The following is a 12,473-nucleotide window of genomic DNA, read 5'->3' as shown; positions in this document are numbered from 1 at the left end:
GACATTTTTGATGGGCTCTACTATTCACGTGAGAAGGGAGTTATAGTTGAGCATGAAACGGGAACAAGTTGAAATACATGTATTTTAAATGAAATAATGTTAAAGCATTAACAAATATAGAAATTATAATTAAAATTTCAGATTTCTTTTTCATTTGATAGCCTTCAAAATCAAGGTTAAACAAATTACAAAAATGTGGACCTCCTACTTTTCGAGACGAATTAGGAAATCCTCGAACGAAAACTAGTCCCTTTTTAATATTCACCTTTTTAAAAAGAGTTTATGAAATCCTCCATATTTATTGGTTTACAATATCCGTCGGTGTATAAAAATATAGCATATTTGTGCAATTTGGTTGGTGAAATGTACCGGATTTAATTATTTTTTGTGTTGTGCGGAGTGATACAAATTGTGACAGGAGCTTGCGCTAACTCTGGAATCAGCGTAAACAAACGACATTTATAGTGAAGCTGCAGCTGCGATCACATCCTCGATCCCTCGTTGTCCAAGGGAGGGTCAGGCGAGCTCACACTTGCTCAGTAATCCTGTTTCAAGTGGACGGAGTGGTGTAGATCAGTTTTGGGTTCTTCTGCGTAACCCCAGTATGCAGCGTTTACACGGTTGTTTTCGTGTTATTAGCTAAGGATAAGACAGCTAGCTAACGTTGGCTAAGCGTTAGCGGATGGTCGATGCGCGCTGTCGCTTGCAAACTAATCACTAAGTCATTTCCACATAACGTAAAGGCATACGCACTTTCTACAAAAATGAACCTAATGCTTGGGCACGATCATCTTTCATTGGAAATCGTTCCTGGCTGGGGCCTATTTGACGGAAAACGTCACTCTTCATAAAGCTAGGCTAGCAGTTGCTAACTAGCTCGAGTTACTGCTGACTTATTAAAAATATAGTCAACTGTATGTTTAGTTGTTTACAAATAAATGTTTATGTGATTCACGACATGTAACGCAATAAAATATATTATTGTGTAGGTTTTTTTAAACGGAAGTGAAAGCCATCTGCTAACAAGGCCAACGTGTTCTTATTGGGCCCGCATAATTCCTGGACAGATGTATTGCTATTGCGATTTTACACAGAAAACTTTTGGGGCTAATTTTGTACATTCGACCAGTATTGTGTAAAAGTCGACGGCCTCTGTACCGGAACGCGATTTTTATGATAATTTTTGGGAATGTTTTTCAAAATTTACTATCACAACAGCTATTCGGCAAACTGTCAAAGTCCCAGGAAATAGACGGTACCCGATCACCCCCAAAGCAACGACGTTTTTCAAGTCGGATGATTTTTTTGTTCTATAAACTCTTGCATAGTGCAGCTATTGTGTGTTTTTTTTTTACTTGTACACATATTGAAATAAATTTTAATAAAGAACATATAAGGAAGCTTGTGGAGTGTAGTAATTTGGTGTGTTGCACATTCTTTCCATACATAAAGATTGTTTTACAGCTATTTTGCTTATCTGGAGTTGTGTTACTGCACCTTAGAATATAGTAACTTTACAACAGTTTTTTTTAATAATCAGTTTTGCATCAGTTAATGGAGTAAAAGGGTTCTTCAGTTAGTGACCTCATCCAGCTGCTTACTGGTCTCCCCTAACTGCGTGTAAACACCAGGGATCCCATGGATACAAAAACACAGAGCCACTGTTTCTACTAATAGAAACAGCCTGAGTTTCATGGCTGGCAATATTTTTTATTTTTTTTTAAGCTTGAAGTGGTGGATTCTTTGAGAAGGAGATGATGATTCCAGATGAAAAGACACCCAATAGCTGGTGTGTTTGGATGGGAAATGCATGCAGCTTTCCATATTCTCAAATAAGGTATCAGCCTGAGAGCTGGTCCTGCACAGATCACAGCCTGTGAGGATTAGCAGGCATGACTTAATCTCTTCCCCTTTCTAGCATGCTTGCTGCTGCTATTGAAAGGAGATGATAGATAAGAAACGCAGCGTTCTTTAAAACACACAAGGGTGTTTTAGGTCGAAATTGGGAAATGCAGCAGCTGCAAGAAGTAAAACACCTTCACCTATCCCCACCCTGCCTTCCAAGACTCTTTTGTGTTTGTGGTATGGTTGGTTTGTGGGCGTGTGTGTTTGAATCCGGAAAGATCACGTTTTGCTGCTTCCTCAGACAGATCAGCTCCACACACATAACAGGACTTATTGGAGGTTTCATTTCAGCTTCTGCAACAAAAACCTGCAGTTTTCTATCATGGAGCTCTCCGCCTTTCAAATTCTTCGCAAACAGGATGCAGGAGAAGAATTTGGCACTGCAGAAGTGATTGTTTCAGAAAGTGGTAATTACACGGAACCACCGACAGAGGGCGCTGCCGCTCCATTTACAGGTTTTTACTTTGTTTATACCTATTTTTTTAAACGGAATACATAATAAATAATGATAGTTTGTAGCACTGCATTGGTATTTCGTTTAGAATTTCATTTAAAGAAATTGTCTTTTTTATATTTTTAATTGAAATTCCTATTTTAGCGTATTTTTTCTTATGTATTAGTTTATTTAATCGTGTGTAATAAATCACATAAATGGTTTGAAGAAAGTGTCTGCAGAGGGAGCTGACTATCCCTCATTTCAAGGTGGTGCAACAGCAGGAGGAGGAGGAGGGAGCCTCAGCCGCGCGCCCATTGCGCGCGCGCTCACAATCTGTCAAGACATGGAGCGTGGAGCCGGCGAGAGACTTTTGTCTCGCGCTCATAAGAAGTAACAGGGCGAATCTACGGGATCCGCGCGGGAGCCAGGGGCCACCAGGAGCCACAATGTTCTGCACCACCAAGACTCCGTGCGTCAGCCCCGCAGAGAACTCCAAGAGGACCGCGGACGGTCTGACGGACTCCATCAGGAGACTCGGTAAGGAAATCTGAGCGCGCGAGAACTTTTCTGATCTCAGGGAAGCTAATTGAAGCGGTTCACAGCATATCACAGGGTAAAATAGAAAAACTGTCATTACATCTATTAATTTAAGTTAAATAAAAAAAAGTCAGAGGAAGTGAACCTTCAACTCTGCTTCTTCTGTTTATGGAAAACAAAAGGAGTTTATGTGAATAATAGCAGCTGGCCAATCCCAGGTAAAGTGTTTGGATCTCATCTGACTATAAACCCTCATGATCAGTAAGTCATGTATGAAACTAATGCCCTCCAGCCTACAGGAACTTTAAAAATTATTTTATTGAGGTTAAAAAAATTACTGAGCAAAATTTCAGGTCTGTCTTTATTTTTTCTTTAAATTTCATTTGTTTCCCATCAGGTCCTGTTAGAGTTCTCAGATTCATTTGAGCAATTTTTGATTGTCGATACGATTCATATCATTTTGAACGATCATTCACATCAATCCAGCACATCATTAACCAAAAATGTAACCATGTGACTCACATAACTAAAGTTACAGGTGAAGTTTTCTAGATTCTTATGTATTTCAGAGTTTTTGTTTTTCATTTTAAGCTGTAACATAATGAGAATTGTTTAATTTTATATTCTTATCTTTTCATGTTGTGTTGAATTGTGGAGTAATATATTTAAAACCAATTTAATATTGTTACAGTTTGTGCAGAAAAGAGTTGTGGAAAATTGATGCAATATTTATTTATTCAGAACTATTGAAATTTTAAGAATTAGTAGAACGGAAAACTTTATTAGGCATAAACAATTCAATAAATAAATAATGAAATAAGGAAAGTTATTTATTTTTACTTCAGAAAAGAAAAAAAAATGACAGGAAGAGATCTTATTTAAGGTTTTAATTTAAAGGAGAATGTGTTTTACTTTTTGTAAAAATGGAAAAAAGTTTTGAAATTCCAACAGAAAGTTCTGAAAAATGTTCAAATATACTTTTATTTTAAGAAAATTTGTGTAAATAAATACTAGAGGCCATGGTTACAGGTGGTAGAATTCTCTCTCTTTTTCTTTATTTGCTGTAGGGACAGAAATGAATAATTACTATAATTATATTGATTAATATGTTAACCATTAGTAGTCCAGAGGGTTTTTTAAAATCTTTTTTTCAATTTACTTTAATATGTTATATTTAAAACAAATTTTGCCGCAATCCTTGATATCCATCTTTTTAGTACAACCCCAGTTTCTCTTATTTTACAGATATTTTTCAATATTTTACTCAATGAGCTAAAACAGTTAAAAAACTCAAATCTGAGTAGTAAATTTAATCATTTTTTTTAGTGCAAAAACAGTTTTTATGGGATAAAGCAAAATAAATGAATCCAAAAGACAAAGACAAAGTTAAAATGATGTGAAAAATGTCTTTAAAAACAGGCGAAGCTCCATATAACTCTAGTTATGATTCAGTTTGAATACTTATGAGGGGGTCATTGTAAGCAGATGTTGTGGTTGGTGAACTCACTGTGACTACAAAGGGTTAATGTATTGTAGTACCGTATTTTCCGGACTATAAGTCGCACCGGAGTATAAGTCGCAGGGGCCAAAAAATGCATAATGAAGAAGAAAAAACCATACATAAGTCGCACTGGAGTATAAGTCGCATTTTTTTCAAGTAATTTATTTTACAAACTGGTTGAAAAAAATGATATTACATCATCCTGGAAGGTAAGTTGTAACATTCAGAAGTGAATAGAAAACACATATTCACATATTAGCATCATGAAAAAAACGAAAAGGTGTAGTATTTATATAACCTAACAGTTTTATTTAACTATAGCCTCAAGAACTCATCAACTTTGTATCTTTACTGTAATTAATTGCACGCAATCTCACTCCATATCACTAAATCCCTTAAATTCTTCGTCCTCTGTGTCACGTCTGAATAACTAAAGTAAATAAAGTAATTGCATAGATCACCATAAGAGGGCACTCTAGACTTACGGTCCACATCTCATCATTAAAAATTTCGTATATAAGTCGCACTGGAGTATAAGTCGCAGGGACATTCAATCTATGAAAAAAACCGCGACTTATAGTCCGGAAAATACGGTACTCTTCATGAAAGGAACTAACAGAACAGAAATGAACCGTCTAACTTTTCACTTTATTGTGAAATCCACCACGAGAAACGCTTCTATTACTTCAGATTTTATTTGTTCTACTCGTGCAGACATTTTTAACTTAAAGCACAATTCTGATAATAATGTTCGATAAACTTTTGAACAACAATAATATATGATCTGTAATGTATTTCAATTTGGAAGTAGCTTTCTTAACAGTGATCATAACTCCATGAGTTGCAGCTCCTCTGAGATCTTCAGCCCAAAATAGTTTCCTGCTGAGCATCTCGTGATGGTTTCTCTGACCGGACACTAAACGTCTGGAGCTGACTCTGCCATTTGATCCGGTTATTTTATCCACGTGTGAACTCTTTCTGCGTAAATGACAAATGCAATCAGAATGTGTCACATTTAGATACAGTGAATGGGAGTCCGTCTTAACACTGAAAGCTTAAACGTATCGCAGTAAATGCAATTTTTTTGTCATCTGCAGATAAAAATTCCGCATTTTGACCGTTGAAAGAGATTTATTTTTTCTCTCTGGACAAAGCTCTGGATTTGAGGAGTTTAAACAAAACTTAAAACCAAAATGAATTTGCTATATATCATTGTGGTTTCCTAAAAATGACCATAAGATGAAATAATTCTCACAAAATACAACTAAAAATTACTTTTATTTTATTTATTTTTCGCTTTTAATGAGCCACTCCAATGAAAATGTGTGTTTTTGTGCCATTTTTCTGATTATAGAGGCAAATGTTAAGAAAATTCAGCAAAAAAATGTCCTAATTTATTTTTATTCAAATCATTGTGAATCAGAAACAAAAATGCATTCAGAAAAAGCGACAGGATAGCTCCCATATTGCTCGCCATTTTTTAACACAGTTAATAGAACGTTGGACTTATAAGTGGCTGTAAGCTAGCAGGAGAGAGTGTAAACAGAGGGATCATGGGAAATAAGTGGAGGCTTACTCCGCGCTAACAGACAGTTCTACCAACAACTCAAATTTCTAACGAACGCCTGCTGCTTTACAGAAACTTAGTCCTAGAAAACGACACAGCAAATGGCCACAAAATAAAACCTCCAATTTTTTTTTCTAATTTCGATTTTAATCAATTTTTACTTGCTTTAACAAAAATAAAACAATATTTCTAACAAAAACTGTTTAATAATAACATCTCCATTGGCTCAAAGATTAAGTACAACTAAAAACAAGTATTTGTAGATCAATCGAGCATCAGGTGTTTTGTGAGATGCTTAAACATCTCATAAAGAGAGACACTGCACTCATTCAGCAGAGCACTTTTGGTAGCAATAGCATCAAGCTAATTATGCTTGGTGTGGTTTGACGCTTCAAGTTTGAAATCACAACCAAAGTGACCACAACCTCATTTTTGAAACCACCAGTCAAGTTGGCCACTAGATTAAAAAAAAACTCTACCGGTCAAACATTTTTACTGTAAAAATTATATTATTACAAAGAAAAACATGGGTGTTATTTTAGAAAATATTATGTTGAATGCAAACAGAGGAAGTTTTAAGTTAGTTAGTTAAAAAAAACTTTTTTTTCATTTATTGATTAGCTCCCAAGAGATGCACACAAGAAATAAAACTTGTAAATTTATGAGATTTAAAGTCACAAATTTACGAGATTAAAAGTAATACATTTGAGAGATTTAAAGTAGTAAATTTAAGAAATTAAATATTGTAAATTTTCAAGATTAAAAGTCATAAATGTACGAGATTCAAAGTCATAAATTTATGAGATTAAAAGTAAAAATTTTACGAGATTAAAAGTAATACATTTACAGGATTAAAGTTGTAAATTTACTAAATTAAAAGTCGTAAATTTATGAGATTAAAAGTCACAAATTTACGAGATTAAAAGTAATACATTTAAGAGATTTAAAGTAGTAAATATTGTAAATTTACAAGATTAAAAGTCATAAATGTACGAGATTCAAAGTCATAAATTTATGAGATTAAAAGTAAAAATTTTACGAGATTAAAAGTAATACATTTACAAGATTAAAGTTGCAAATTTACTAAATTAAAAGTCGTAAATTTATGAGATTAAAAGTAATTAATTTATGAGATCAAATGTAAAAAATGTACAAGATTAAAAGTCAAATTTACAAGATTAAAAGTCATAACTGTACGAAATTCAAAGTCATAAATTTATGAGATCAAAAATGATGAATTTATGTGATTAAAAGTAAAAATTTTACGAGATTAAAAGTAATACATTTACGAGATGTAAAGTTGTAAATTTATTAAATTAAAAGTCGTAAATTTACGAGATTAAAAGTAATTAATTTATGAGATCAAAAGTAATACATTTATGAGATTAAAAGTAATACATTTATGAGATTAAAAGTAAAAATTTACAAGATTAAAAGTTATACATTTACAAGAATAAAATTAATACATTTACAAGAATAAAAGTAATAAATTTACAAGATTTAAAGTCGTAAATTTATGATATTAAAAGTTGTAAATCTACGAGATTAAAGTAATACATTTTAGAGATTTGATGTCGTAAATTTACAAGAAAAAAATGTGTAATATTATTTATTTATTTTATTTTTTGGTGGCCCTAATACTCCGTCAGACATTTGGACCTCCATGTGGCTAAAATAGTTGTAATTTAAAGCAATATTACTAAGTTACTTGAGTTGAAACTATAAAACCCTAAACAATGTTTACGTCAGACTAATTCGACTCATTTATATATCTTGATTGTTGAATATAAGCTTAAGTGAAATAATTCTTGTAACGATATGTTTCATACTTATATCCATATTGAGTTCCATAAAAGTCTAATCAGACTTTCTGCATCAGAAAGGACCATCCTGGGAAATCCTAGACTCCCCTCACTGGTACTCGTCTCTGCCCTGACTCTTATTGATTAAACTCAAACAAGTGAAATAAATCAAAATAATGCAAACAATTTAGCTTCTTGTGTTACCCAGGTTTGTATTTGTCAAAAGGAGGAGCATTTAATTCATTATTTAATTAAATATGACTATCTACTATTGTTACCAGCAACGATAATGACTTCGTTTCTTGAATAATTTGCGTATTTCCATGTTGTCTAACAGATTTATGATCAGATATTGACAGGTTTATATTATTATTAATATATCTGCGTCTTCATATTGAATTTTCTGCAATTGTTGTAAAAAAACTGAACAATGTTATTACATTTAAATTATTTATAGGCCAGCGACGCCACTGCTCCAGGTGATAAACCGGCTCTGTAACGACTCAAAAAGGCTTCTAATAAAGTTTGTACAAAGCAGATTCCTGCCTGTTACTATATTTGTAGAATGCAGTGGGAAAATAAAATCCTAATTTTCCCAAAACTAAAAGAAAAACAAAAAATTAGAATTAATTGAGAATAGGATTTATCGCACGGCCCTACGACACAGGTTTAGATTTAGCCTTTAAACAGCATAATCATAATTAAAAGATCACTGGAAATGCTTTAACAATAAGTTAAAAGATAATTATAGTGGGACTTTATTAAATAGCTGGATCTCCATAGTTGATTCTTCCCTCCTGATATAAAATGTTTTTTCAGTGTTTATGTGGTTTCAAGCGTTGATCTATGAGGATCATTCTGGTTCTTGTGAGTCATTTTGTTGTTGGGACTTGCTGCATTGTTGTGAAATATTACGGGAGGAGGCAGTGACGCTTTTTCTAATAGTTGGTAACCATTGTTGCTCTCATTCCAAGAAGAGTAAAACATGCTGGACGCTCAACATCACTCCCAGTTGATTATTGACTGGTTGACAAAACAGATATTTAACCCACGAGGAGCGAGACTAAAAACATCCAACTGAACTGGATGGAATTGTTTTGTTTTTGTTCTCTTTCAGTTTCACTCCTCCACAGTTGTGTGGACCACAGTTTAAACTCAACACAATGAAGATCGTCATATGCTCTCGGTTTTAATCTTTTTTAGTTGATAAAATGTTCTTTAGGTATTAAACTATAATCTCCGTCATGCAATCGTGCGCCAAGAAAACCGCACAAGTTGTAGTCTGATCCAAGCTATATTTGAAATGAAGGCACAACATAAAAATAACACGACACATCCTGACCGAAACTTAAGGAAGGGTACAGGCTACGAAGAAGGTTTTTTCACTCATCTCTTATGGAAAGTTTTTGCTATTAAGTAAAGAAATTAAGTCTAACTCTACCACTCGAGACAGAATCCATTAAGATAATCGTCAAAGTAAATAGTTTCTACTCTTAAAGTCTAAATAAAAGTCTGTTTGTTCAACCTTTACAGGGATGCTAGTGATATATCTGAAACTAAAATTTCCAAATCTGTTTCTCAAACTTACTAATTGGGTGTTTTGTTATATATTTTTTTTATCTAGTCATTAGTTAACAATTCGGAGTATGTACTCAACTTTAAAGCCTTAGTCACGACGGCCCCTACTGGTGGATACTGACTGTACGCAGGTGAGAAATTGGCATTCTGAACCGAGGCGTAAGAAAGTATCGATTCAGTGAAATATCGCGATACTTGTATTGATTTAAAATACTGCCAAGGCGATATTTCATTAATTATTTGAAACATGTAGTTCTGTCTTACTTTTGTTTTTCACTTAAATATTTCCTGGTACCATGAATCAGCTTTCGTAAATGAACTGGTTTATGAGATACAGCTGCGGTCCTTAATGTTCTGATCATTAAACGACATGTATTTTACTAGTTTTACTTTAGTGAAAAATGTGCTAATATTCAGATCATTCTTAAGTCATAATTTAAAAAAAGAGAAGTGAAATATTATCTGGGGATATATCGGGATACATATCATGTATCGCGATACGTATCGTACCGCCGATACACACCTCTATCGGACAGCCGTAGAGCAGAAATATTGGCGACCGATCATAGCAAACACTTTCACAACTCGCAAGGATGTTGTATATATTTTCCTTATTAGTGTTGTTCAAGTGAAAGTGTGCAATCAGAGTATAGTTTGAGTGAGATATCCTACAGGCCTAATCAGTTAGGGACCAGTACGCACACTGACCCAACGACTAGAGTGCGGCATAAGGATGCCGTATAACAGCATCACCCATTCGTCATAAGAGGGGCCACTTACTTTTATCCTTACAATACTTCATGATACATTGACCATACGCATGGCAAAGGTACTTTCTATTATCATGACGGCCCTTAAGGTGGCCGTACGAGCCTTAAGGGAACTGCAAGACATATCTGTGCTCCCTTTATGATACGTCCCTCTATGGGCTCGGACAACCCGAAAACCTACAAAACCCGCATGAAATTGTCTTTACAGAGGAAATAAAGATCTGAACAATTGGTGATGATCATCGATCAAATATATCATGATCTTATCTACAATGGGTGAGTTTTAAACCAGCCAATCAGATGTCTTGTCTGTTTGATGTCCGCTGGACCGCTTCTTGAACATTCAAAACATTTGTTTGACAGAAGGGGTGGAAGGGGTGTGGACTTTCAACAAGCTCAGTCCTGATTGGTGATACCAGTTGCCATAGAAACATCGTCTCAGATGGACCAATCACTGCTTACTGACATCATTTGGCTCCAAATGGCGGCGTCTGTATCGTGATGCTGTGATTTATTTCATTGGAGCTGGAAAACCGTCACACCCATTCATTCCCGTTTTCAGATACAGTTAATGGTAAAAACACACTATTTACAATCTTAATCAATAGAAGATTCCAGGTTTTCTTTTCTCAAATGAATTTATAAATGCACAGCTGGAAGGGTTAACCCAGTTCAAACCTGTCATGGAATGTCTCCACATGGACTCCTATCTGCAGCATAGATACAATCCCTCTCATCATCAAGCAGGTTTATCAGAACACCTGCTTACGTGTGCTGAATGATTTGCATATCTGAAGATTTCTCACAAGGTCAGCAGCTTGACTTGAGCTGATTGCAGCAGAGACAAAGCAGATGAAGAAGCAGTACTTCACTTAGCAGGTAGTAGTACACAATTCCAGTTTACATAAATGAAAAAGACAAATGAGACAAACTTCAAAACAGAGCTGATAAGAGATCACCCATGTGCTTCTTGGACGTAATATTGGTTTGAAAAGGTGAAAAATGTTCTTGAGCTGCAGTGACCAGTCTTTAGATCCACTCCAGAAGCAATCCTGTAATATTAAAGCAATCAAGCTCACAATCACCTCTGTCATCTGATACGTGCTGTACATTTGAAAACATACAAGTCCTTTGTTTCAGTATTGATCTTTGAGACTGGGAAATAGACCGACGATACCCAAAGTATGTTTACACAATGATTGTCGCTCCTGCTAGATAAACACTTTGATGCTGCCACAATTTACTCATCGTTTTAGGGACATATATTTAATGAGTTTTAGTCTCTTTCAGTGCTTATACGTTTTAAATATTTCAAAATGTCCTAGGAAATCATCTTTTGTGCATTATTTTACCAACATACTATGTCCTATAAGAACTACATGGAAAAAAATATCTTGTGGTGTTCCCCAGGGTTCTATACTTAGACCTATTTTATTTATCTTACACACGATTCCTCTTGGAAGTCTTATTAGCCCCAATTTATATCATTTCTATCCAGACGATATTCAACTTTGTTTTTTCTTCTTGGTAAATAAAATTCCTTCTGTCAGACAACAACTCCTTTTTTTGTTTGTTTGTTTTGTTTGTTTTGTTCTCTCAGCTCTTCTGTCCTGTCAAATCTCAAAAACTAAGTCTATATACCAGGAACATCACTCAAAACAGATAATAAAAACCTGTTTTAATCATCTGAGGAGCTAAATTTAAAACGTTTTTTATATTGCTCTTACCTGGGAAAAATTACATAAACGTAACTCTCTTTTTACATGTTTTAGCAAACGTTCCCTAAATCGTCTTCAGCTTGTCCAAAAGTCTGCAGCAAAGATTTTAATCAAAACCAATAAAATGACACATATCACTCTTCTGTTTTCTGCTTTGCATTGGTTGCCTGTTAAATTCCAAATTTATTTTAAAATTTTATTTTTAGCTTTTAGAGCCTTGCATGGTCAAGGGGAACGACCTTTTAACCCCGTACTCTTTGACCTGGTCCTTGAGGTCTTCAACCAACATCTCTCATGGATTCCAAAAGCCTGCTTTAAACCGAGAGGATATCTTTATTTAAGCTGTTGCACCTCGTCCATTGTCGCTGCGTCGAATGTTTTAAATTCCAGGTCAATACATTTTATTTAGAACAACTTTTAGGTTTTTTTTTTTGTTTGTTTTGTTGTTGTTTTATTCTGATTTTAACTTTTCTTTTGACTTTTAGTGGACGTTGTTGATATTGCATAATATATATTTTATACTGTGTTCTGTTGTTTTGTTTTATTTTTCTTTATTTTATTTTATATTGTTTTGTTTTTTGCTTTGTTTTGTTTTGTTCCATTCTGTTCGACTGGGTTCTATTTTATTTTATTCTATTCTATTCTATTCTATTCTATTC

At 34.3% G+C, this 12,473-nt stretch overlaps 1 protein-coding gene across 1 annotated transcript in view; it reads left to right on the top strand.

Moving 5' to 3' along the window:
• The first annotated feature begins 361 nt into the window (after nt 1–361).
• Nucleotides 362–12,473, top strand: part of plcd3a (phospholipase C, delta 3a) — a 31,211-nt gene continuing 19,099 nt past the window's right edge. Inside the window, exons 1-2 of the mRNA XM_024272801.2 lie at nt 362–2,360; nt 2,608–2,878. Coding sequence (XP_024128569.1) covers nt 2,788–2,878 — 91 coding nt within the window. The 5' untranslated portion in view covers nt 362–2,360; nt 2,608–2,787. The remainder of the gene's footprint in view (nt 2,361–2,607; nt 2,879–12,473) is intronic.

This window comes from Oryzias melastigma, linkage group LG8, assembly GCF_002922805.2.
Source record: "Oryzias melastigma strain HK-1 linkage group LG8, ASM292280v2, whole genome shotgun sequence".
NCBI lineage: Eukaryota > Metazoa > Chordata > Actinopteri > Beloniformes > Adrianichthyidae > Oryzias > Oryzias melastigma.
This window is presented reverse-complemented; position numbering and strand designations above follow the sequence as displayed.